Below are 27,303 nucleotides of genomic sequence, written 5' to 3'. Positions count from 1 at the left end.
GCTGTGAAAAGGTTGTTAGAAGCCAGAATGAGAGACAGAGACAGGATGAGGTCATGGACATGGAGAACACAGAAGGACAGAGCTGACGGCTCCCTCACACCTGTGCACACGGGCTCACATGGGGACCACAGGCCGGAAACAGTCCCCCGGGCGTCCTAAGCAACTTCACATCACCACACACATAGGAGGAGGACAGTCACCACAAGAAGAGCAAACACACACAGAACAACAGTCCACAAGGTCACAGCCACACAGGGACACACTTCAGGGAGAGTTAACACTTAATACAAGATGGTCACACGCGTGCACAGGGAGGGCATGTCACCCAGAGGCACACTTACACATAATGGCCCAGCCTCACCTTGGAGAGACAATGTAACAGGGACACAAACATGCAGAGAGACAGAAACAAACTATCCAACTATCACCCAGGGTACAGTCCCAACCACAAGGACACAGCCCCACAAAGAGCATGGTCTCACATAAACAGACAACGTCACACACAGGGCACAGCCTCCAAGGATACAACCACACAGAGAAATGCATTCGAACAGGGACATGGTCTCATCCGCACAAGAACACAGCCTAACGGACAGCCTAATCCCCTCCCTTACTAGTTCTGAGGACAGTTACACACTCTCAGAGATGTGGACTTAACGCTCAAGCCCTTGGTCACTTGTGGCTCTGTCTTTACCCACAATACAGGGCAGGGGCCAAGCCGATGGGAGTGGCCACTGGCAGGTCCAAGCAGGTAAGATCAGCACAGGAGCCCAAGCCAGACTGACTGCAGGCAGGGGTTGATGGGCTGGCCTGGTGGTCCTTTCACCCCCTGCCCACTGGGGAGCAGCCCTGGGGTGGGCTAGGCTCTTTCCGGGTCTCAGTGTCAGTCTCACAAGGAAGAAGGCAAAGGAGCCTTGACCCACTGCCCTCCTTGAACCCACAGCCTTGAGGGTGGCAGAGTGTGCTCTGTGCCTGGGCCCCAGAGGTGCCCCCACCCTCTCTGCCTCTACCCAACCCACCCAAGGATGGCGGGGAGCAGGACCCATCCAAGGAGAGAGCTCCCTACAACTCAGAGCTTGTTTGAGGAGTTTCTAGGTCAGACCGTATGCCAATGTAGCCATGTGAGGTCCTGCCTCAAATGCAGTTTGAGCGCTGGTGGTCAAGTTAAGAGAGCACCTGTTTCCCAGCAGGGGGGCAGCTTCTTGCTATGTGGGCTGTGGGAAGAACTCAGCCGTCCCTTGACAAATGGTAGCGGGAGGGCAGGAGGCCGCCAATGTCCACCCTGAGCAATCCCTGCCTCCTCCAACCATCCCAGCAGACTGACCCGGCCCCTTCCTTAGTGTGCCAGCCGTCTCCCACTGGTCACCCTGCCCGTCCCCCACATCTTGTTCTCAGTCTACCCTCTCTGTCTCCATCTTCCCTCTAGGATAAGGGAAAGTAGTCTTGGCCTCTTTCTCTCTCAGTGCCTTCCACTGCACCCCCACAAGCCCCCATTTCAAATGAAATCCCATTTCAAAGATACTATACAGGGCCCTACCCCTAGCAGACCCCAACTCCCACCCCAGCTGCCTGTACCCTACACCCACTCTAGTAGGAAGAGGACCAGATCACCAAGCCAGAGATCCCATCAGCACAGGACCATGTGGAGTGACTGGAGGACTGTGTATATAAGACAACATCACCGGGTCACCCAGCTTATCAGTGTCATGACTCACGGGTGTTTGTGTGTGACAATGCCAGCACGTGCCAGTGTGTGGTCTTTGGTGGACGCACACAGCTGTGTCAAGGAAGGCTCATGCTCAGCTCTAGGTGGGGGTCAGGAGGGAACACCACCCCGCCCCCCCAGAATCCTCTCCTCCAGCACTCACCCTGAGGACTGTGTCTCTGGGCGTAGACAACGGCAGCGGCGGCAGCGAGCACAGCACAGCAGGCCCACGGGACAGGAGCAGCCATCTGCTGGGAGAAATGGGGGTGGCGGGGGAAGGGGCAGCATCAACCCAGGCAGGAACCTCCTGGGGAGCCCCTCCCTGTTCTCAGGCAAGACTGGGAGATCCCAGCCCTAGGGCTAGGGGCACCTTGACCCCAAATGCCCTTCTTAATGGGGCTCAGGATTCTCCTTCAAGGAATAGAAAGCAACATTATTGGCATCTGTAGGCAAAGGTTTGCTAAGACGGTAGAAGGCAACGACAGTGGTTTGTCGTTCAATAAGGCTGCTAGCTGCAGGGTGGTAGTCGGCCACGGACGAGTTATGGAACACTGGTCATGCTAGGGCCATTTTTCTAAAAAAAAAAAAATAACTTTACTGGTGAGGTTGGCTAATTAGCTATAAGCACTGCAAACCAAAGGGTAATGTTTGAACTTAACAGGAGGTCTGTACTTCTCCAAATTGCCTTGAATGGAAGGCCCCCTGCTGTGCTCCTGGGGAGAGAGCCTGAAACCCGGAGGCTCTGAAGCCCCTCGTGTCTGCACCCCCCCACCCCTCCGTGAGCCTTGCCACCGGGCTCTGGGATGTTCACAGCAGCAGGGGACCAAGGTCAGATATGGCTTTTGCCTTAGTGTACAACGACCGTGAGAGACAAGGAGGGTATTTCACATCTAAGTCCTTGTCAGGGGCCCCAGCCCATCCTTCACCCCAGACACATGCCCCAGGAGCCTGAGACCCTCAGCCCCGATGGACATCAGGGTCTACACACACCTCTGCAGGTACACAAAGCACAGACAGGATGTCCCCAGAAGCCAGGATGGATCCAGGGGTCCCCTAATCTGCTGTCCTTCTTTGTGGGGTCCAACTGCCTGCTCCCCACCGTACCCCCACACATGATCACACCTGAGGGCAGGGAAATAACAATTTCCTGCAGAAGAAAGGCCTCAAATATGACTCTCCTACCCCAGTGTGAAGAGAGAAGGGGACTGTCAACCAGACAGAAACAGAGATCTAGAGAGGAATACAGCCAGACACTCAAGCAGGGTGAGTGGTGCTGTCAGAGATATAGCCTGACACACAGCCAAGACACTGCCCAAAACAACCAGAGTCCGAGAGAAAGAGCTCCACGCACAACTGGAGATACACTAGAGATACTGTGTGAGGCACCATCAGAGAAGCCAGAGAAACGGGTAGCTGTGACCCGATAAGCAGGCAGAGGCATGGCCAGAGAAAGACTGACACACAACCAAAGGGTCCACCAGAAATACTGGAAAAGGCTCAGCCAGACGCAAGCACACATACCCTCAGAGAAAGAGCAAGAAACACAGGCACAGAAACCATCAGCGACATAGCAGGAGAGCTAGAGACACTGTCAGAAACCACGGCCAGAGAAACTGCCTGACACACAAGCAGAGAAATACCAGAGAAACTGATAGACACAAACAGGCATACACCCAAAAAAACAGCTAGAAAGAGAGCCAGAGACATGGCCAGATGCTCAGTCAGGAAGTATCCACACCACTAAAAACACTGCCAGGGACACTCAGACACACAGACACACTGCCAGACACAGCCAGAGACACTGTCAGAAATACTGCCAGACAAACAGCCAGACATACAGCCGAGAACTGCCAGAGAAACTGCAAACAGAGCTGCAGTAGGGAGGAGACAAACGTGGGTGTCAGCCCGCAGCGGTGAGTGTGAGAGCTGGAGAGAATCTGACTTCCGGGGGCTCCTTTATGGGACAGGGCTCTTGCCCGCCCATGGCTTCACTTAGCCCTCCCCGGGCAGCTCCCCCACCTGCACCTGGTTTCCTCCAGCCACAGCAGCAGGTGCTCTGACTGCCCTCCCTGGCACAGCTTGGCCCTCTAGGCCCCAGGTGGCTTTGGCTATCCCTCCCACATCAGTGACTCCCAGGGCCTTAGCTACCACTTGGCCTGGCTCCCCCTGACCCTCAGCCACTCCCCTATCTTCAACTACTCCTCAGGCCTAGAAGGTTAAGACAATGGCCAACGTCACAGTCAGCAAGCAGTGGGGCCAGGAAATGAACCCAGGGACTGTGTGAATTCAGAAGGAGGGAATGAGGAAGGGAGAGAGAGAGAAATAGAGAGAGGCAAGAGGCTACAGGCCTACCTGGTTCCCCACCTCCACCCTTGCAGGTAGCCCTCAGCTGCTCCCCCACCATCTCCACCATCTGTCCGTGCCTTTCTCCTCACAGCCTGGAAGATAACCTCAGTGCCAGGCCCCACTGCCCACCACATGGGGGCAGGAATCAGGGCCCAGGGAGGCAGAAGGGACCAAGGTTAGATCACAGGATGGAAGAGGGACAGGGTGGCCCTCTGCTCCCAGCTCCTTCTTGGCCCCAGTTGGGGGAGCAGGGGCAAGAAGACAGACTGGCATGAGTGTACATGCATACAAGCGTGCACACACGTGCGTGCGCACACACACACGCACACACACACACACACATAGGCCCCCTCAGGGGGAGGGGTGGCTTCTTCATCAAAGTCGCCTCCATCAGCCCGATGAGTTACTGTAAGGGCCGGGCCTTGGGCCAACGAGGCTGCAGCCATGGGAGACGGGCGCTGCCGAGAGCGCGAGTGCTGCAGAGTGGGGGATGGGGTACCGAAACAGACACTGCATGGCTGGGGGCACCCAGAAAAGGCAAAGACCCAGGGAAGGGGGGAGCAAAGAGGCAGGGAGAGAGAGAAAGCCATGAGCCAAGACCCAGGGGACAAGTGAGACCAAGATAGGGAGAAATGGGAAAAGAGACCCAGGAAGAGACATGGGGGACCACAGGGGCTAGGCAGAGATTCAAGGGCAGAGGAAGGGACAGATCCAGAAAGGGTCTCTGTGCTCATTCTAGAGCATCCCTCTAAGCACACCTAGCTCCCCCCGTGCAAAGGGAGGATGATGTCAGTGCAGTCTCCCTGGAGGCTGCAGGACTTCTCCCTGGCAGGCCAGGAGTACAGCCCCCAGAGAATAAGGGAAGACTAAAACCCCACCCTACCCCGCCCCATCTCTGCTCCTGCAGATCCAGAAAGACCCAAGCCAATTTCACTCCCCCCTTCCCTCAGAGTCCCAGCTGGGGCCATTCCCAGGTAGGGAAGCTGAGGCCAGAGGCATCTAGGCTCTACCTCCACCCTGCCCTGGTTCATCTCGGGCCACCCATCCCAGGGCAAAGAGCATCTTCCCCAAGAATTTTCCAAGTCCACACCCCATGGCTCTGGGATAAATCTGGAGGATAAATCCCATAAAGCCTCAGATAGGGCCTGTGCAAACTGGCTAAAGCTCTCTGTAGACCCCTCCACCGGCCAGCCTGGCCTCTAGCCCCAGCCCCACAATGAGGAGGCAACAGAGGGCACTCCACCAACAAGAAAGGAGGCCAGTACCTAGCAGCCCACACCCTCTGTTAGCACAAGGAGCCCAGCACCTCTCCTGACACAGAACCTCACAGTGTCATCATTATACACACACAGGTGACACATCAAGAGACAAATCCTGGGCCCCCAATTTACTGTCACTGTCCCACTGTGAAACAAAGACACCAGTACACAGTGAGAACAACACCCAGTGAAAATGACACATTTGTATAGTTGACAATGGCACACAGGGGTGCTGACAATCATTATAGTGACAATGCAGTGACTGACAGTCATAAATAATGACACCAACAAATGGGCCAATGACACCTGTTGCCACGGACACAATCAAAGTGACAATAACCCCAGAATCAAAGATGCAATGAAACTGACAGTAACATCGAGGAACAATGACGGTGCATCCACAGTACTACTGGGATGCTGACAGCCAGACTCAGTAACGTGGACAGTCACACAGAGTAACAGCAGCCCACAGTAATCCTGGCACCACGGAGGTTGATGACCACTAGCTGTGACTCCGACAGACACAGTGACAGGCTCCAGATTAGGGACCTCAATCACTCAGTTTCTGAGTCTGGCTTAAAATCCAGGGCCCGAGGGGCGCCTGGGTAGCTCAGTCGTTAAGCGACTGCCTTCGGCTCAGGCTCAGGGCATGATCCCGGAGTTCTGGGATCGAGCCCCACATCAGGCTCTTCCGCTGGGGGCCTGCTTCTTCCTCTCCCGCTCCCCCTGCTTGTGTTCCCTCTCTCGCTGGCTGTCTCTCTCTTTGCCAAATAAATAAATAAAATCTTAAAAAAAAAAAAAAAAGAATTCAGGGCCCAAGATCCCTCTTGCCAGACCCGCAAGGTCCCAGGTACCCTGTGCCCCCAACCCTCACCCCTTGACCAGGTGAAGGCATGACCGCGTTTGGAGAGCTCCCATTTATCCCTACAGCAGGTTCCATAGGCCCAACCCTCAGGAATCCCGGCCACAAGCAGAGTAGGAGGGGGATCTAAGCACCACTGGCTGCGGCCCAGCTCTGTGTGTGAGTGTGGGTGTGCAACAGTACGCTCTGACATCGGGGCGTTAGCTGGCGTGGGTGTGCTGACGGTCAGGTAGGCTCACTCTGATCTGAACAATAAATGAGCAGCTAGGGCCCGTGTGGTATGCCCCAAAATTGAAATCCAACCGAAGTCACTGGCCTGCACTACCCACCCAGGGTCTCGGACCAGGGTGAGGTCAGGAACATTCATATCTGCGGGAGGGCATCTAACCCACAGCATGGCCAAGGTGACATTTCCACAGCTTCTTGTCCGCTAGGTAACCCCAAACTCCAGAATCCCTCAGTGTAAGGGAAAAGACACTTTGTCCTAGGGCCTCGCCCCCTTCCCTCTCCCCACAACAGCCGTAGAGGACCCATCCTGAGAAAAGGCAAGAACACAGGACAGGACACAGCATGGACTGACTCAAAAGCCTAGGAAACTCTAGAGGCCTCAGACCTGCAGAGGAATTAGGGTGAAGCAACAGAGACACCTTCACTTGGAGGTGGAGAGAGAAAATGAGAGAGCAGGGGCAGAGACAGAGACAAGGATGTGGTGGGCAAGGAGGAGCAGCACTGGCCGACAGAGAGCCTGGGAGAGACAGTCAGGGCTGGCTGGAAGCTCCAGGAGGGGGAGGAGGGGCTGAGACCAAGAGGCCCCCAGATCCCACCAGGCCTAGGCAGCCTGGACAGCGTGGGCGGTGGGGGCGGGGGCAGAGGCCTGAGCAGTCCAGAGGGTGTGTGTGTGGGGGGGGGGTATAGGCTGAGGAGGGAGGCCTGGCCCCTGGCCGCTGGCCCGGCAGACCCCCCACCGGGGAGGGGGTGGGCCTGGGTCAGGGGCCAACTCCTGGGGCTGGGGCTGGCTGGCCACTGGGCAGGCTCCCATTCCCTGTGGTGTCTCTACCTCCTATCTCTGAGTTTCTTGTCTCTGGCTTGTTCTCTCTGAATCCGCACCTGGCCCTCCTCTCAGCTATTGATGCCCCCATCCCAAGGGGCATAGGAGCCGTGCCTGGGTTCAGGATTCAAGCCTTATCTTCTCCTGGGCTACCACATCTCCACCCACTCCAAGGTCAAGCCCCAGTGTTCAGGGGAAAGGACCCCACCCAAATGTAGGCCCCCATCTCCTCCCATAGAAGGGGGCAGGAGAAGCTCAGCACCAGTGGGAGGGGGGCCAGGAGGGAGGCAGGGGGATCAGTCCCCCAGCTCCAGCCGCTGGCTGAGGTTGTGGAAAAGGAGGCGGCCCAATGTGAGTGAGTTGGGGGGGGTATCCGCACCTGCTATTGTGACCTCCACAGCCGGAGATGGGGGCCTGGGGGGGACAAGATTCCAATGGATTTTGGCAGCAGCCCGGACTCTGAATGCTCAAACCCCCCCATCTCCAGCCTCTTGCACCGTGGGGACCCTGAGATCAGCATGTGCATGCCCTTCTGCACGTGTGTGCAGGCGTGTTGCGGGGGGAGCCTGTGGCCTTCCCATGATGGGCCTGGCTGGGCAGCGGGGAGGTGCCTCGGGGAGGTGGGAATCTGAATCAACCAGTGGGCATCAGGGCCCCGCATGCTGCCTGATGATCTGGCATGGGCTTGTATACACACGTATTTGCAGGCCTGGGCTTAAGCAACCCTCTAGGTGCAAAAGGTCTGTGCTTTCTCCCTCGAAAGTCATCTGGACCAGCCCCCTGCCCTTCAAATGGGGAAGAGGAAGGAGCAGATCAATGCATATCTTCCCTATGGGCACATGGGCTCTGGACAACAATCACCAAATCCCCTAGCCCCAGTCCAGGGTCTCTGCTGGCTTCTAGAAGAATCAGGAGGACCACTCTACCTAGAAAAGGGCCATGCACCAGTCTAAGTTTTCAGAGAGTGGGGGCTGCTTCTCTTGGAGGGACAGACTACCGTAGCAGGCGGTTAGACAGCTGGAAGAACTCCCATGCATTGGTGGGGGATGGGCAGAGCAACAGGGTTGAATGAGACTTCCCTTAGCTGGGGGTGGGATGCTCCCAGCTGATGAAGAAGGGCAGGAAGGAGGCTGCAGGCCCCTTCATGAAGAGAGAAGGATGGACAGAATAGCTTACCAGACTTGGGGGCTGGGACAAAGACCTATTTGCCTCAGCATCTCTCACTACACCCCATCCCTGGCCCCATCACTGCTATGGTGCTGACACACCCTCGAAGGCCTATGCTTGCAAGCCTGTGTGTGTGTGTGTGCACGCGCGCGCACACACATGGGGGTGGGGTGGGGGGCAGGGGCGGTGTTGTATATGAAGCGTTGGTTTCCAACAAAAAGAACTGAAGATGGTCTTTCTGCCAGAGCTCGAGTTGAGTGGGGGGGAACAGAAACTTTGCCTATCTTCAAGTCACAGTGTCTTGTTCTCCCTGCCCCCCTAACATGCACACACACTGCACACACTACTTCTGAGGAAGCTTCTGGTCTGCTGGGCAAAAGCAAGCCATCCTTCCTCCCCCTTACTCCCTCCTCGCAGTGGGGAGGCCAGAGCAATCTGTTCCCGATGGGTAAACATCGGCAAGAGTACGTGCGCACACATGCTCACGCACACCAGCAATTCAGGGTCACGCAGCACCAGTGCTCATTTCTCCCCGAGATGTAGCACACACTTGGACTCCCACTACCACCTGGCAGAGCTCCCCGAAGCCCTCCCTCCCTCCACATACACTCGGCCAGAGCTTCACAGACACACCCAGGCAGCCTCTCACAGACACTGGCACTCAGGGTTCACCGTCGTGACCACACATCTCGGCCTCCCACATGGACACCCACCGCCACAGCTTTGCACACGCTGTGCATGCACACACGTATTACAGTCACAGTCACACACACAGACTCTCACACGCGCTCGCTCAAAACAGTCCCAGTCTCACATATGGATGCCATCACACATTCAGAGCAGTCCATCTTCCACATAGATACCATCGCACCTTCGGAAACCCAGAGTCCCCCAGTCACCCTCAGCCTCTCAAGCTCCCACATCCAGCAGTGGGAAATACAAAGACCCACACTCACAACAGTCATTCCATGCTGGGACCTCGGATTCCTAGGCTGCACTTGGGGGGTGAAGGCTAAAGCTCAGGGTGGCCTAAGGAAGGAAGGAAGAGGGAAAGAGGAACTTTGTTGGTCCCTAAAAAGCAAGTAAATATGATAATTTCCTAGATGGCTCCTTCCACCCCTGACCCTGTCTTCCCAGCATTTGGGAATAAGCAGAGATCCAGGCCAGACATGGGGGGGGGGGGGGAGTGAGGAAGCTCCTGGGTGAAGAGATGGTGGCACTGGTAGTAGCAGGAGCCAGAAAACCCCAGAAATCAGCCCACTCCCCAGGCCCCTCTTGCCTCCCCTCAGCAACCCCTCTTCTCCAGGATGAGAATCAGCAATAGCTTTCAGCCTAGCCACCTGCTGTGTGATCCCAGACCTCTTCAAAACCTCTCTGTGCCCACAACTATCTATAGTGCACCTGACTGTCAGGCCTGGCTGCAAGAAGCAAGGTAAGGAGAAGGAGATGTGGCTCAGACCTCAACCCCCGCCCCTGCCAAGGCCCTGTCATCACTATCAGGCCAAGCCAGTGCTCCTCTAAATAACCACTGAGGACAAGAATCCTAAAGTGTCCTTGGACCCTGCAGCCCTGCCCCCCATCACAAGAAAGGACGCTGTGTCGCTGTCCAGGCAGAATGGAATCCAAGCTGTGCTGGCCAGGCCCCAACCTGGGGACAACTGGCAATGCTGTTGACATCCTCACCACTTACCACTCCAGGTGTAGTTTAGGTCCTGATGCCCTATCCTAAAGGGAGCATGACAGGCTCCAAAGAAGCCTCGCAGGGGAGCAGGACAGCAGAACAGCAGGACAGGATGTAAGGAAACCAGGTAGGGCAATCCCATAAAGCCAGGTGATAGGGACTAGGGAAAACGGACAGTGCCAACAAAAGAAATCAGGCAGCAGTGTCTAGGGAAACCAGGTGACACGGCCCAAAAGAACACAAGCTGTGGGGACCAAATGAAACTAGGCAGTGGGGACTAAAGTTTGCTAGGAGGTGGGGACAAATGAAGCCAGGCAAGAGGCCCACAGGATGTGAGAAAAGAAAGATATCAAAAGCTCATCCCCCTCTGTGTAGATGTCACCCCCCACACCCTGGGCCTCTCTCTCAGTAGTCCCCTTCCCACCCAGGTGGTGGTCCCCTCCCCCAGGCCAATGGACACAGCCAGAGCCCCCTCCTCTCTCAGAGGCCTGGGCCGATTGCAGCCAATGGGCCCCGGCCCCATCCCTGGGACCTCAGGAAGTCCCAGTCCCTCCCACCGGCTGCAGAGGCAGGGGGGCTGGGGGGGGGAGAAAGAGAAGAGAGACAGCTTGGCAGGGGGAGCGCGCCGAGCAGCCGCGGGGGGCGGGGGCCGAGAAAGGAGCGGGAAGCTCCGAGGCGGGCCGGCGGGCGGGCGCGGGCGGGGGCGTCTCAGCGGCGGCAGTGGGGGTGACAAGTTCTCCGGCCCCGCGGCCGCGCCGCCACTGACCTGGGTCCCCGAACAGGCGCCCCGTCGGTGCCTCCGGCGCTCCGTGGGTCCGCCCGGCAGCCCGCGGGCATCGGGCCCCCGGAGCTTGGGGCTGGGGCCCAGGAGGCCCGGGCCGGCCCAGGGTGGGGGGGCAGGAGCCCCCCGCAACAACACCGAGAGTCCGGGCGGGCGGGCTAGGGGCCGGGCTGAGCTGTGAGCAAGCGAGCGAGGCGGCGAGCGGGCCGGGAGGAGGGGAGGAAGGAGCGCGCCGCGAGCGAGCGAGCGAGCGAGGCGAGCTAGCAGAGGGAGCGAGTGAGGGACGGCAGGCAGTGAGGTCATCCTTTGAATCTAATTGTCTGAGTCAGGAGGAGATGTGGCACTTGATGCTGGGGGAGGAGAGGGGGAAGGGACCCTCGGCTCGAGCCGCGGCCCCTCCTCACACCCAGGGCGGCCCGGGCCTCCCTTCCCCCGCCCAGGGCGAAGTTGCCTCAGGCCAACTCCGACCGACCCCTGCCTGTCTCAGGGCTGACTGACCTCCGCGGCCAGGGGGGAAGCAATAAGCCGTGAGATGTGGGACCAAGTCCCACATCACCCCCAGAGAGTGGCCTCTTCCTACTCTCTGGGGGTGATGGCGACCCCTGCCCAGGCCTAGGTCAGGGCCCAATTTCTGAGGTTAATGGGAGGCCCCCAAACCCACCTCCAGGTCTTATTCCTACCCTTTGAGGATAGAGGGAGAACTTCAGCCATCCTTTCAGGTTACCTCTGTGCACTTTAGGAGCATGGGGTCTCCAGTTCTAGTCCCCAAGTTACTCCTTTCTCTGAGAATTTGGGGGAATCTGGGCATTGGACCCCGGCTCACCTTCCTGCCCTCCGAGAATGATAGTGCAGTGCCACCCAGTCTTCCAGTTACTGCACTTTGGGGGGCTTGAGGAACCCCAATTGACCCCAGAGGTCTCCCTATTCTGCACGCCCAACTCTTCAGGAAGGGCAACAACCAGGTCAGATTCCAGGGCTATTCTATGGTGGGGGTGAAGAGAGACAAGACGGGCCCTGGGCCTGTTAGGTATGCACACCCATGCACGCACATATAAGCACATGTGCACATGTGTAAACACACTGGGGGGAGCACCAAGCAGCTGGGGATGCTCACACCAAGGACCACACACCCCTCCCCTCACCCCATGGGGGAGGGGTGATAAATATTTAAGGGGCTTTTAGCTCAGAAGGGGCTGAAGCTGGAGGAGGGAGGGGGATCCACGATGCCTGATTAATGGGGTTACAGGCTTGGATCAATCCATCTGCCCGCTGCTCCCTGCTCTCTCCTCCCTCCTCCTCCCTCTCCCTCCCTCCCTCGGCCTAATGCGCTTTATCAGGAGACGCTTTTCTGACTTGGCAGCGTCGGGTGTTTTAAATAGACCCATTTAGAGCAGGGGTTGGGGGAGAAAGGGGGGGGAAGGGAGACAGAGATTGAGAGAGGCTGGGAGACAGAGACGATTCAGGAGAGACAAGCCCCGGAAGAGAGACCGGGAGAGGAGAGACAAAAGGAGATGCAGAGACAGGGAGATAAGAGACTGAGAGGATGAGACTCCCAGGGAGGCTGATAGGGGAGGTGCGTAACTGGAGGCCAAGGGGAAGCTGGAGGGCCACAGAACAGAAACAAAAAAAGAGACAGAGAGAAGAAAGGAGCCACCAGCAGTGGGGAGAAACCAGGAGAGAGGTTCTCTGCAAGGGCTGAGTGCTAGCTGGGAGACAGCAGATATCTTTTCTTTCCAAAAACAGTTTTTCATCCACTTTGTTAAATTAAAAAGCTGTTTTTAAAGTGGTGCTGGAGGTGCTGCGGAGGGAGGGTGGACAGAACTGCCAAGTCTTCCTTCCCAGCCTCCTCTTGGTTGGGGGGGGGGGCCCACAGAAGCTACCTAACCCTTAACCCCCAGGGGTGTTCTCTACCTCCCCTGCTCTCTGTGATCCTCTGGGATCCCCGGAGATATGGTCAGGGCATCAGAGCTACTGTTCCTTGGCAGGAAGACCTTCCTGCTGTCTGGCCTCAGTCCCTCCTGCTGCAGGGAGCCCAGTCTCTCGCCTGACCACTACTAGCCTCTTCTTCTCCAGCCCCCTTCCAAGTAGATAAGGTGTTCCCAATTGCGGGGGAGGACTGCATGCCCTCACAGCAGTAGCTCACTTTACTAACAAGCCATGAGACTCCTCCCAGGTGTGCCCCCTATAAATATTTATTATCCATTGTTGTGTAAATCAAAACTTCTATCAGATACCCTGTGTCCTTGGGTCCTCTGGGAACAGTGAGATTGGAAGCTTAACTCTCTACAGCCCTCTGGGGCCTCCCTTCCTCCTCTTCAGAACCCCAGCTCCATTTTAAGTCCCTCTTATGGCCATGTGTCAGCCTGGGATACCTCACCCCACCCAACAACACCCCAGTCCTAGTTTTGAAGGGTCAGTCAGTCCCCCATTCCTGGGCCGGGAAAATGGCCAGTCTGTTTGGGAGCTGAGATGAAAAGCCGGCTGGCCTTTGTGGGCCTCTGGCGGGTTTTGGACAATAGACCCTTCCGTTCCGCTCCAGCGCCTCGATTCCTTGGACGCCCCCACCCGGGGCTGCCAATCGGGGGCCTTGGCTGGCCTTAATGAAAGGCAGGGAGAGTCAAGCCCAGCCCTATGGCTGGCCCCAGAAGATTTTGGAATTTCCGACCCCCATCCCATCTATTCCAAGCCCAGCTGCTCCCCCAATCAAGCCAGAGGGATGCTTTGGGGGCAGAAAGGGAGCCAGACAATGAGACAGAACATACTCCCGCATCCAGGATTCAGCCCTCTCCGTGCAGACCTGGCTTTGCCCTTGCCTGTGTGACTACAGGTAAGTCCCTTCCCCTTTCTGGACCTATCAGAGGAGTACGAAAAGCCTCAGGAGGAAGAACAGAGGAAGAGAAGGAAGGGATCTCCGGCCCTCCTTCACTTACACCCCCAAACTTGTAGCTCCACCGCACCAGCCTGATGCCTGGAGACGGACGTGCCTCATTTGGGTCCCCAGCACATACCTCTTCACCACTGGCTGCACACAGAGCACATCAATGTCCTCCTCCTCCAGACCAACTTTTTCCAAGACTTCCAAATCCAAGGGGGTGGGATGATGTGACAAGGCTGGATTCTACAAGGGCAAAGGACACAAATCAGAGGTCACAGAGGAGCCACAGGCCTAGTCCAACAAAGAACTCATTCCATACAAACTCACTGAGAGAAGGGGAGACTGAGGCAGACATCAGATAAGTGTCTACAAGAGGGAAAACTGGGAATAGTCCAGACTCCCTCCAGCACCCCTTGCTGACTTCAGTTTCTAAACCACAGGGACAAAGGCCAGAAGTGGCCTAACACCACACATGCATACACACTCATACACACCCACAGACAATCCAAAGTCCCCACATAACCAACTCACAGGCACAAGGACCTGAACATCACACACATTCTCACGTGGCCACTGGCAGGGCAAAAACACCCACCATCATACTGTCCTCTTCCTCTGCTCCATCACCGCTATGACTTACTGAGCATCTGTTATGTGCCAGGAACTGTGTCAAGCACTTTATGTGCATTATCTCATTTAACACTCATGACTTCTCCACGGGGTAGGTTCTATTACTATTCCCCATTGGACAGTTGAAAAAACTGAGATTCAGGGAGGTTAAGTAACTTGCCTAAGACCATACAGCTGATCAGTTCCAGAGCCTAGATTTGAGTCCATGTGTAGCTCTGAAGCCTTCGTGCTATACCAATTTACCTCTGCAGTTCTCTCTCTTGCCTGCACAGTGCCTTTCCCAGTAATAATAGTAACAGCTAACACTTGTCCAGGGTTCTTAATGAGTCAGATATCACGGTAAGTTCTTAACATACATTTTGTACTGAATCATCAAAACAACCTTCTCAGGTAATCCTGCTTCCATTTTACAGATGAGGAAACTGATGTTCAGAGAACTAAAGCACCTTGTCCAAAGTCACACAACTGGTCATTGATAAAGGAGCTCGTATTGTACTCAGGGCTGTCTTGAAAGCCACTATTGCTTCTATGGCCTCCAGTCACTTAACAGAGCCCTCACCTTGTACAAGACCCCAAGAGATCCTTAGTGTCCAACTTCCTCTCTTCCCCGCCCAAAAAAGCAGGTCCCACATGTATCTGACAAAGGCATGATCAGGTGCCTAAACACATACCCACGAGGAAGGGCCTCCATGTCATCCAAGTCTGCCCAATGATGCAACCAGAGAGAGATAGGCACAAACTAAAATAAGGTGTTAGAGACAGGCTGGCTGTTGGTAATAGATACAGACACACCAAGAGATAGGCCCCAAGAGAGGGAGACAGAGAGGATGTTAGAGACAGAGAGACACACATCAAGGCCAAAGAATAGTTGGGAAAGGAGACAATAGAGGGAGCACCCAACATAACAGACACAGACACAAACACACATAAAGACAATAGAGGATTGCACACCAACATAACAGACACAGACACCGACTACACATAAAGAGCCCTCCAGGAGCGACTGGCTGGCTCAGTCAGTACAGCATGTGTCTCTTGATCTTGGGGTCGTGAGTTCGAGCCCCATGTTGGGTATAGAAATTACTTAAAAAAAAAAAAAAAGCCCTCCAACCTTCACAAGAAAAAAACTGTGTAAGCAAACAAGGCTCAGGCTGTGTGTGGCTTGTGTGTTTGTGTGCGTGCACACGTGTTGGGGGGGCCTGCAGAGTCTATCGCTACGCACATTACACCAGCTGCTTCCAGCAATTTCATCTGATTAATAATAAATGCCCCATAATTACAGCTGCTCCCCCAGCCCTTCTTCCTGTTTTTTGTCAGCTGCCGCCAGGCCAGCCCCCTATGGACCCCATGGCCTTCGCCAGCCTCACCTGCTGCCTTCTAGGAGGCTGAGAGTACACAGGCTGATGGAGGAGGCCTGACTCCCAATCTGAGAGGGAATACCCATCTCTCTATTTTGGATTAATGCTCTCTGCCTTCAAGCAAAAGATCATCTCCCTCAGGTCTCACTCAGCACTCTCCCCTACCCTCGGTATAACCCGTGACCCCTAACATGGCCTAGGAGCCCAAGTCTGGGAAGCAGAGCAATGAACTCTGAACTCCCCTTGCCTACTCTTTATCACTCACCGGCTGAGAGAAGTCTTCACTCACAAACTTCCCCTAGCCTTGGAACCCCACAGGCTCAAAGGAGAAAGGGACTAGTTCAGTGGCCTCCACCCCATCATTCCAACCCAGGCAGCCCCAGAATCTCTGCCTACTTGTGGACCCTCATGTTTTGGACACTCAGTGGCTCCACCTCCATTCCTGAGCCCCCCACCAGGTCCACCTCCTTCCAGGCCTCCCACCCTAGCTCTCCAAGGCAGCTCTATCAGAATCAGCTGCGGGTTTGTGCTGATCTGTTTCTAATCGCTGGGGCCTGGTTCACGCTTGCCCCCCCCCCCAATATTGATTCCATTATTTGGAGAGTCATTGACGTCAGGGCCCTGGATGAGTGCCAAAACCGCCTTCTCTCCGGGCCTGGGCCAGGGCCCAGGCCCCCCCCATCCCGCGATTTCACAGAGGGGCCCAGAAAGGTCAGCTTACAAGCCAAGGTCACACGGCATCTGCCCTCAGAGGCTGGGATCTTCTTACCTTTTGGGGACCACTGTGCACCATCCACCTCCCCAGGAGAGGCGATATGCAGAGGCCTAAGGGTCAGAAGTGAGGTGGGGGCCTATAAAAGGGGGTGTGTAAGAACCCCACTGGGACTCAAACTGTGGGGAAGGGCTCCAGGAGGTAGGGCTGGGGGCAGTGGCTCAGAAGAGGCTACTGAGGGAAGATCTGTTCTTTGCCACACACTTATTGTGGAATATCCTGAAGCTGGACTTGAAATGGTTACTACTGACTACTTAATTTTTATGTCTGATATCGGATGTATCTTCAAACTCTCCAAGAAGGAAATTCTCTGCAGCATAAGATAACAGATTACCCTAAGTATCGGCATAATTTGAAGAACTGGCACCACTAATTTTATAAATCTTTGTTCCATAATAAAACAGAGACTCAGTCTCCTGTGCATCTGTCTATGCTGCCTCAGTTTCCCCATACTCTCCAGTGTCTCCCAGCTCTGTGTCTATCTTATCAAGATGCAGCTACTGTTACACCAGCCCACACCAGCAACTCCTAGGCTCTGGCTGGATAGGGTATTTTTAGGATCCGAACCCCGTGTTCTCAGACAGACATGAATAATCGATATAATCTGTGGTGCCCATGGCAGCTAGACAACCTCAGAGCCTAGCCTCAGCAGCTCAGAAGTGGGGTCCATTGCCTTGGCTAGAGTCCAAGAAACCCTGAGTAGAGAGACCAAGGGGCACGCTCACAATCACATGAAGAGAAAAGGACTTTACCACCTTCTGAAAAATCCTGAAGCTGGGGAGAGGACAGAAGTGACCTCCAACCTCTGCAACAGAATCAGGGTCATCACCCTGCCCTAGTCTCCCTCAGTCCTGACCTTTTCAAGGAAGAAGCCGCCTATCCTCCACACTGCTTCCCTGACTGCAGGCAAGTCCTTCCTTCGGTCTAGACTGCAGATCATTCAGGGGTCCTTTGAGCCAAACAGGGGTAATACAACAGAGGGTGTTGGATCTCAAGCCACAAACCCCAGAGAATCCCCCTTCCCTGTGGTCTGTCCCACTCAAGATTCATTCCTCAACATTTTTTTAAGATTTTATTTATTTATTTGAGATAGCATAAACACGAGGGCGGGGGGGGGGGCAGAAAGAGAGGGAGAAGCAGGACCCTGGGATCATGACCTGAGCTGAAGGCAGATGCTTAACCGACTGAGCCACCCAGGCGCCCACCCCCCTTTTTAAAAAGATTTTATTTATTTATCATTCCTCAACATTTATTGAGTACTGTGCTGGGAGTTAAGAATATGGTTCTGCCCACATGGATGGAGCACTCAGTGGGCTGGGAGAGAAAAAGATGCACTGTCTACTCAACACCGCCCCCTACTGCGCACCAGGTCTGTGCGGGGGCAGGGAGCCACAGTGGGCAAAGCAGACCCAGTCTCCACGGCCCCCAGAGCTCACGGGCAATTACTATGTAACCTTGCTGAGTTTTGTGAGGGGAAAGTATAGGTAGTGTATAGCGGGGCATACCGACCATCCCAGGTCTGGAAAAACTCCCGCAGGACTGAGGACTCTTCAGTCCCTTCCTAGACTCCGGGAGCCCTTGACTGACCAGAAGTCATCAACACAGTCTAGCTTCAGTTCCCTCCACTGCAGCTGTAGCCCCAGCTTCGGGGAGCTGATCCTACAAGCAGCAGGGTCTAACTCTTCCCACATCTGCCCCAGCTCCCCCTTCCACCCCTTGGCCCCCAGAGCTCCTGGCTCTGGTGACCCCCAACCCAGCATGGCTCTGTGCTTTGGGGGCTCTCTTTGCCCTCTACAGACAGAGGTAAAGGGGGGTGATGACTTCAGCACTCTCAGCCAACAGGGACCGCTTGCTTCCCCAGCCTCTCCCCACAGGAAGCTGGAGCCTGAGTGGATGTGGTCATCCAGGGCCACAGTTTACACAGCTAAGGTCTCCCCAACTCCCTTCACCCCATGGTGGGTCTGGAGGAAGGGTCAGCTCTCTTCTCAGCCTCCTTGCTCTCTGGGACCCCCTCCCACCAAACCAGGCACACATGGTCCCCCCACCAACCCATCTGCATTTCAAAGAAAATCTGCTCCATATGTTTTGATTCATTTACACTTCAACTCACCATGGGGGGGCAGAGAGCAGGCCGCCTTGCCTTCAAGCCCCCCACCCCCACAGGGGGGCTGGGGAGCATGTGCCCCTTCAGGGACAGGGAGCTGATACAGCCCAGCTATCTGAGCCTGAGGGCCAGATCCCTACTGCCCTCAGGGTGCCCATGGGGTGACTGTGCCCCTCAGGCCCCAACTTGCTGGCCTCCATAGTGGGAGGGCATGTAAGCCCAGCAGTGTCTCTAAGGCAGGTGAAGTCCTAGTATAGGTTACAACCTACCCCAACTCTCCCCCATGGGGCTACTGCTCCTCTAGGGAGTAGAGAACACTGGTCATACCATAGAGACAGGATAAGAGCTCAACAGACATTCCAGGAGACATTGCGAGATATACCATAAACTTGGCCCCTACCCCTCCTCTCCAGCCAGGGCAGAGGGGAGGGTGGGTTTCAGTCCAGTCTCCTCCTTCAGCTACCTTTTCACCACAGATCTGGGCTACCATCTCCCTTCGAATCAGAGATCCAACACTGTGGAATGTTCAAAGGAGCCAGAGGTCTACCCACCTCTTACCAAGTCAACCTTCACACTCCTCCCATACTAAGGATGACTGGAATGGGAGAAATGTCTTGGGAGGAGATGAGTCTTTTTTCCCCCACACCTGATTCTCCTACTGCAGAAGGGGTACCCAAAACTATTTAAGGGGCATGTGCATGTACATGGCACATGGGAAACTCTAAGAGTATATAACTCTCCTGTACCAAAAAGCCACTCAGACCATCCTGCTCAGACCTTCCTGCCACTATAGCCTAGTCTCCTTGTGGAAAGAAAGGCAGAAAGGGTTTAACCCTAAATAGGTCAGGGTTTCCCACCACCCTCTCCATCAGCCCACAGCCCAAGTGAGTGACATGCCCAAAATGTATCCCCTCTCCTCCCCACCTGTGGAGGGGGCAGGTCTTGTCCCAGTCTCTGTTCCTTATCCAACTGCCCTGACACACACCATAAACCAAAGAAAATATCGGTGTATTTGACTATGAGTTCCAAGTTTCACTAGGAGTGTAAACACCACAATCCTAGTTTGGGTTTGAATGTGAGCCCCAGGATGGAAGCATAACTGGGTGTGATTCCAAGTGTGAACCCCAGGGCCCCCCACGGGGAATATAAAAGTCTTAAGATGGAAGCATAAGTCTGAGTGTGAGCACTAGAGCTTTAGTGTGAGCACTAGAGCTTTAGTGTGAGTCTAAGCCCCAAGATGGAAGTAAGAATCTTGCTAGTGTGAATCTGAGTGTGAGCTCTAAGATGGAAGTATGAGTTCATGAACTCCAGTGTCCTATGTGAGTCCTTGAGTTCAAATGTGAGCCCCCGGTTCCCTACTGGAGTCTGAGTGTGAGCTCTTAGTCTTAATGCGACTCTGAGTATGAGCCCCAGAATGTAAGTGTGAATCTGAAATGAGGACCAAGTGTGAACTCTAGGACCCCTGTGAGATTCTGAACATGGGCTCTAGGTCTCAATGTAAATCTATGAGCCTTCAGGACAGAAATGTGAATCTAAGGGTAAGCCTGGAGTCCCAATGTGAGTCTTTGTGTAAACCCCAGGACTGAAGTGTAGAACTGGATAAGAGCCCCAGAACTTAAGTGTGAATCTGAGTGTGAGTCCCATTGTTCTGGTAATTTTGAGTGTGAGTCCACATGCATTTAAGTGTCCCAGTGTGAATCTAGGTATGAATTCTGAAGCTCCAGGAAGTCTTGAATGTGAATTTCAAACTCCTAGTCTTTGTATAAGGTCAGAATCTGTTGGAGTATTAGTCCTGATGGAGTGTGAACCTTAGCTCCATGTCACCAATCCTGACCAGGAACCCCAAGAACCAGTTCAGAGGTTTGGTGTAGGTTTTGACAGTGGAGTGGTTTGGACAGAGTGACATAGTTTATTGAGACACATAGGCCCCTCCACCCCTCAAGCCCTGGCTAGCCCTGCATTCATAGGAATATTCAATTGTTCAAGTCCCATCCCCACACATGCAATGATACACCATCGCACCCAGAGTTAGACACACAAAAATACAGTTTCAGAACCCCTGGACATACAGCAATGGTAAATGCGCAAACACACCCAGCATTTCAAAGTCCCACCTCCGTGATTACAGCCACATGAACACCCCCAGTGACACACACACAAATATACCAAGTGTTACAAGCAAAACAACTAGTGTTACAGACACACTCCCACAGTGGCATGCAGACACACACCTAGTTTTGCAGCCAAGCTGCCAGCCACACAGACACACACAGACGCTTCTCAAAGAGAGAGACTAGACGGAAAGGGAAAGAAAATCCTGAATTTTCAACAAGGCGTGAAATAGTCCTGCCCGCCTGAAGCTACTGAAGGGGGGAGGGGGCCAAGAGAGCGAGCGAGTGCGAGAGCTAGACGCAGGAGGAGAGGCTCCGGAGAGGAGAGGAACCGAGGAGGAGAGCTGTCCGTCTGGTGACCTCCCCGCGGCCCAGCCCCCACGCACGGGGAGATACACTACTCGGAGCAACACTGGGACACCCAAGCCGGCTCATACAGAGCCGCACTGGGGGAGACACACACCGGCGGACTCACAAAGAGATGGGGATACACCACAAGCGGACTCATACAAACACACAACACAGGAGGTCTTACAAAAAGACCCTGAAGGAAACCCACTACATCGTGATACATACAGGCGGACTCACGAGGAAACCACAGGCAAGATCACACCGACACACACACATACGCGGATTCACACGGACACACATACGCTGCCAAACGCGCGGCCGTCCGTTCACACCCCTGGGCGCTTTGAAGTCTAGATTTCTGCGGGAGAAGGAAGCCGCCTCCGGGCGCGCGGGGGGTCACTACGACCCCCCAGTTCCGGAATTTTCCCAGACCCCGCGCGCGCTGCTGAGGGGTGAGAGAGAATAGGGACGCTAGGACAATCCGCCCCGGCCACCTCCCCCCAGCCGATTGTCCGCCCCCACCATCACCACGCCCAACCCCCCGACGCGCCCGGACGCGGGGGGCGGCTTCTCAAGCGCCCCCGCCCCCGAGTTTGCGGGCAAAGTTTCCCTTGAACTTTCCCGTTTCCCTCTCCCCCCGGGTCGCGGGCCCACGCGTGTCCTCTCCCTCTTCTAGCGCGCACGAGGGCCGCGGGTCTGTCGCTCAGCGGGAGGGTCTGAGGGTCCGGCCGCGCGCGGTCCGCCGCGGGGTACTCACCGCGCCCTCGGGCCACCGGGGCTCCGCGCCTCGCCCTTCGACCACCCCGGGCAGGGAGCGAGGCACGGAGCGCGGAGCTAGCACCGCTGCCGGATCCCGCTGCCGAGCCCCGCGCCGCGCAGGCTGGAGCCGCCGCCTCCGCTGCCGCCGCCGCCGCCCGCTCTGCACCGGCTCCTCGGCGCTCGGCGGCTTTAACCCCCCCATCCTCCTCCCTCCCTCGCGCGCTCCCTCCCTCCTTCCCTCGCCCATGTGACCGCGGGCGCCCGCTCGGCCGCGCGCGCCCTCGCTCCCCTCCCCCTCCCGCCTTGTCTCCCCGCGCCTCCGCGGCCGCGCGCCACGACCCCCTCCCGGCCACTGCCCCCGCGCGCCCCCGCCTTGGCACGCTCCCGCGCCTGGCATGCGCGGACACACTCACTCTGCTCAGGCCTGTGAGCCCCCACTCCCACCCGACTCGCGCTCGCACGCACCCTCCCCCCGCTGGCACACTCGCCCGCACTGGCACGCGTGGCCCGCTCACATTCGCCCTTTCCCGGGAACGCCCTCCAGACGGCTGTGGCCCCTGTGCTTTACGCGCAGGCCCGACCGCGAGTGTCAAAAACGCGCGTGCACACGTACCCGCACCCACTCTGCGGGATCCCCTAGGGACGCTGGGCGCGCCCCCCCCCCGCTCCCCCCCCCCGGTCGCTCATTCACACTCCCTCTCTCACTCAGCCTTGCCCAGGTCTCTGCTGCTGAACGCTCCCACTTGTTCAGGCCCTGACTGCCTCGTACCGACACCCCGGCACACCCTGGGCCAATTCTGAGGGTCCTGCTGCCGGCATCTCTGTGAGAGGAGCACGAGCCAGAGCCCCCAGGCCCCATTTTGGGTACAGGAGGCCAGCTATCTCCGCCCCTCCCCTATTCCTGCTGCTCCCATCAATGACTACCCTCCCAGTCACAAACACATACGCTCCCCGCACGGAGGGAAGGGGGCTTTACGCTCCCCTGACCGGGCTGGACCAGGCTGGGAGCCCAGGCCCTCGTCTCCCACCAAGTCTCCGGTGACACCACCGCAACTACCCTCTCCTTCCTCGCCCCGCGGGACCCATGGCCTGGGGAGAAACCTCCGCTTGGACGAACAGGATAGGGGGGGTGCACCCTCTATGCCTGGATGGGCAGTTCCAGAATGCGGGGCACGCGCGAGTTTGGCGCTGGAGGTTCACCCCCTCGAGTTTTCCTTTCGCAGGCTGGGCCTCTGAGGGGCCAGTGCACTCATTTCACTTGCCCAAGGGCCTCCAGTCTGGCTACGACATGGGGTATTAAGGTTAGACAACCTGACCAGTTTCTGAAGCTATGCGAGAACGCACCAGAAAGGTTGCATGCCAGAAGCGGAGAACAAGTGGCCCACCCCCATCTCCACCCCATGGATTTTTCACCTGACTTTTGACCCATAATCTCTGCGCCTTGCCCCTCCTGGGAGCTGGTCCAGGGCGGGGGGCGGGGAGAGGGGAAGGAACTATCTCGCAGTTTCCTCACACCCTTCCCCAGTAGTCTGCCCGGAGCGCCCGGGCCCTTTCCCAAGAAGTGCCTTAGGGACTCCCGTTGCAGAGGAAAAACCTTCCCGCCACTGCCCGGGCTTTTCACTTTCACTTCCGTGGCTTCAGAATCTCCTCAGTGCAACCGATAGGGGTCAGCCGGGGCTGAGGCTCAGAGAGGGCAGGTTGGGGCTTAAAGACACACAGCGAAATAATGGCGCCCAGCTGAGATCCCATCCATCCCCACCCACAGTAAGCGTCTCCTGTCTGGCCTCTCGGGCCCGCAGCCCCCAGCCTCCCAAGCCACGGACGAGGACGAGATGGTAGGCACCGGGAAAGAGCGGGGGCGGTGCGACAAAACTGGGGGAGGGAAGGAGGGGCCAGGAATTTCCCCTCACCCGGTGCGGAAACTAGGCTTGGATGGGGTTGGGTGCTCAGGAGGCCCCGCTCCCCTCGAGGGGCCGAGGGGCGCCGAGATCGGCGGGTCATTGGTGGGCCGACTTGACCTCCGGATCCTCCAGTGTCCCTCCCGGACGCTGTCTCCTGCCAGGTTGAGAGCAGTGGGGAGTTCCGCCCCGGACAACGTCCCCTCTCCACCTGGGGACTCGGGGCCTGCAGTCAGCAGTGCCGAAGTCCGCGGGTGCCGGGGCAGGGTCTGCGCGGGGCAACCGGGATCCGGGGGCCGGACATGTCGGTGTGTCAGAGGATTAGCGTGGACAAGAGGCGCACGTCGAACCGGATCCCGGCATCCGTTGATCCTCAGCAACTTCCAGGAGCAGCGCCCAGCGGCCGCTCCCGCTTCCCCGGTGCCGCAGCGACACCTGGCGGGCAGTGCGGGAGGCGCGTACCCCCTAAGGCTGCGGATCGGTCTCAGAGGCAGCGCCCACCTACGAAACAACCCCTGGGTGGGGCCCCTTCCCTTCCGCCGCCCTCCGAACCGATTCTGCTCCCACCTGGTATGGGGCAACAAATTACTCGTGGGTTTCCGATCCTGCCGCCTTCAATGCCCTATCTGCCCAGGAGTTTATGAGCTTCCCAAGCCTCCCTGTGTAACCCTCCCACATCCCAGGGCCGTGGGGGCAAAGCCAGGCTTCTTAAGTGGGGCTTAAAAGCCCTTGTAGGATCTGGCCCTGTCTCCTCTCAAGCTTTTTTAAATCTAATTTTGTGGGTTTTAAAAAAAGATTTAATTTTTAAGTAATCTCTACACCCAAGGTGGGGCCAGAGCTCACAACCCCGAGACCAAGAGCCACATGCTCTAGGGACTGAGCCAGTCAGGTGCCCCTACTCTTCAGCTTTATTAGGCACCCCCATCCCCAGCCGTCCTAGCTCTGCACCAGCCCCCTTCTCCGTCATGGTGCATTTATCCTTAAGCTAAACCCCACTTCACTGACACCCTCCCCCCAGTCCCACCCCATCTTCACCCCTTTACAACATCTGCCTCTCCCTTGAGGGGCAGCAGGAAGTAACTCCCTTAGTTCAGAGCCCTCCTGCCCTGCAGGTAATGTAGATTCCAGATTTGAGGCCTTGGGGAATCCAGGGATGTTCTCCTTGACTTTGAGTCCCTGTTTTACACCTGCCATGAAAGAGGGCTCTCTGGCAGGACTTTTGGCTCCACCCTCCTCCACCATGGCACATGACCTAACCTTGGACCACATTGTGCCCTTCACTCCCAGGAATCAACTTTGCCATCCCAAGACTGGGTAGCAAGGAGCCTTCCCCCCCCCCCATTCCTACTGATGTGCCCTCAGGGAAGGAGAGCTTCCATCCACCTCCTGTGCTCTACCTTTTCTAGTGCTCCTTTGGGAAATGATGCTCTTCAACCTGCCATACCACCAGAAAGTTCCACTGGGGGTCACATACCTGGCTACCCAAAGTTACAAACACAAAGAGGCTCTCTGTCTTGCCCGCAAATGCCAAACACACCATCATGCGAAGTCCCATGCTCGATCTCAAAGAGTCAAATGTTTCTATTCTACCTCACTATGGTCCGCGGGGAGTCAGGGTCCTCTGCTTGCAACTGGCAGCCAGAAGGTCCTACCTGGAAGGGCAGGACTCTCCGAATCACACATTTGTACGCCATCTCCACACATAGACACAGCCAGACACACAGCCATGTACTCAGTCACACCGCGTGTCACTGAGGCACACATGCATAGGCACACACATTCTCAATCACACCAAGTCCCACACTGGGGTTTGGCGGTAGGGGCGGGCTCTGGGAGGCAGTTACGTAAAAGCCCTCATAGCTCCCCCTCTCGCTCCCCCTCACCGCGCCCCCCCTGCTTCCTCTCGCAGTGCCAGCGCCCGGGGCGGCTTGGCCGGGGACCGGGAACAGCTCGGCCTCGCGGAGGCTCCAGGCGCCGAGAAACCCGATCCCGACACAGCCCCAGGCCGAGCCAGGGAGGGGGGCCCCTTGAGCACCCACACACACACACTCAGGGTCCAGCCCGGCCCCCCAGGGAGGACTCACCCCTATTCTGGGACAGCACCTAGGGCCCACTTACAGCACTCCAGTGCAGCAGAGCCCCTTCTGGAATCCTGTTATTTGGACGACTGCCTAAGTGTGCCCTGACCCTTCCAACCTTGGCACCAGAAAAGGGCAAAGATTCCCTAAAGGTAGAGACTAGGAGAGAGCTGCAACTCTAATGGGGAAACCTAAGTATTCAGCCTAGAATTGCCCTCAATTCTCCGGAGCTACCTATACTGCCCTCCTCACTGGGGCCCTCTACAGCCTCTCTGGTAGAAAGGGCGCTTTCCGTCCCGCTCCAGGTTCCCCTCAGGTTTGCTGCCTACTGATCCCAACATATTCTACCAGAATTCTTAATTATTTGGAGAGGTCCAAATCCTCCCCTCCCTCTCTTTGATATCCTTCCTTCCTCCTTAGTTGGAAGTTCTAATGCCAGTCTAACCCTCAGTTCCTCCTGTTTTGCTAAGAAGGAAGTTTGAAGGCAACCTGAGACACTGAAAATGAAATCCCTGAAAGGAGAAAGGATTAAGGCTCAGGAAACCCCTGAAAGTCCGGAGTCTAAGAGGAGGGAAGAGAACGTCCGAATCCCCCCTCCCCAATACAACCTCCACCCTACTCTGCAGCCCAGACTCTAGTTTTCAAAATAGCTTTTGAGTATTCGCCTGGGCTGCCCAGGCCCAGGCAGAAAGGGAATTTCCCCCATGTTCTCTGCTAATGAACAAAACATTTCATGTTGAAATTCCTCCTCTGCCCCCAACCCAGTGTCTCTAGGGCCCCCCAGGCTGACCAAGCAGAGGGACCCCTAGGAGGGGAGTAACAGTGGGGGAAAGCCTCCAGGGGAAGCATAATTTACACGGGGGGCATCTTTTTTCATAAATAATTAGAGCGGCTTTTTTTTTTTTTTCACTTTTGGCTAAAATTACCCACTCCTGTGGCAGCTTCCCAGAAAGGGCGGCGGGAGGGCAGCCGGAGCTGTCCCAAGGCCCAGGACATGGCCCCCCTCCCCTGGGCGAGGAGCTTTCCGCAAGTTGTTTTCCTGGTCTCTTCCTCTTGGATGTTTTTTTGATTATTAATCACATTTTCCATCCACAGGCTCAGTCCAGACCCCCTCCCCCTGGGGTCAGAGCTGGACAGAGGGAGGAGGAACACGCTCCAGAAGGATGAGTTGGGGACAAGATGGGCAGTGACCCCTGGTCTTGGCTGACCTGAAAGAGACTGTCAGTGGTATGTCACAGATCACACCCTCGCCATCCTGGTACATAGTAGGACCTTAATCGGTACAAATGGAGTGAATGAATGAGCAGGTGTCCAGCTCTCACAGTGCCTAGCTGGCGCTGGAAGGCAAACCCCCTACTGTCAGTTCCCTTATGCTACAGACAGGGAAACAACTCAGAGAGTGGGAGTCACCTAACCAGGGTCACACAGCAAGTAAGTGCCAGAGCCAGAACAGGACTCCAGGAATGCTGATGGCCTCCCCTTCATAAGGCAGCCAATAAGTATATATTGAGCATCTAC

The 27,303-nt window shown here is 56.2% G+C and overlaps 1 protein-coding gene across 5 annotated transcripts in view; it reads right to left on the bottom strand.

The window, feature by feature from the left end:
- The window catches only part of CNTFR (ciliary neurotrophic factor receptor), a 41,635-nt gene extending 16,166 nt beyond the window's left edge, over nucleotides 1–25,469 (bottom strand). For 2 of the 5 annotated variants that reach the window (XM_087869586.1, XM_045780684.2), the window contains exons 1-3: nucleotides 21,808–21,989; nucleotides 13,858–13,967; nucleotides 1,869–1,956 (exon numbers count right to left, since the gene is read on the bottom strand). In XM_087869586.1, the coding sequence (XP_087725712.1) occupies nucleotides 1,869–1,953 (85 nt within the window). In that variant the 5' untranslated portion in view covers nucleotides 1,954–1,956; nucleotides 13,858–13,967; nucleotides 21,808–21,989. Of the gene's footprint in view, nucleotides 1–1,868; nucleotides 1,957–13,857; nucleotides 13,968–21,807; nucleotides 21,990–25,297 lie in introns of those variants that run through there. The other 3 variants (XM_045780682.2, XM_087869585.1, XM_045780683.2) reach the window with 2 other exon arrangements.
- Nucleotides 25,470–27,303: the final 1,834 nt, after the last annotated feature.

Source organism: Ursus americanus, chromosome 18 (genome assembly GCF_024610735.1).
Source record: "Ursus americanus isolate L20-20 chromosome 18, mUrsAme1.1.p, whole genome shotgun sequence".
In the NCBI taxonomy this organism is placed as follows: Eukaryota; Metazoa; Chordata; class Mammalia; order Carnivora; family Ursidae; genus Ursus; species Ursus americanus.
This window is presented reverse-complemented; position numbering and strand designations above follow the sequence as displayed.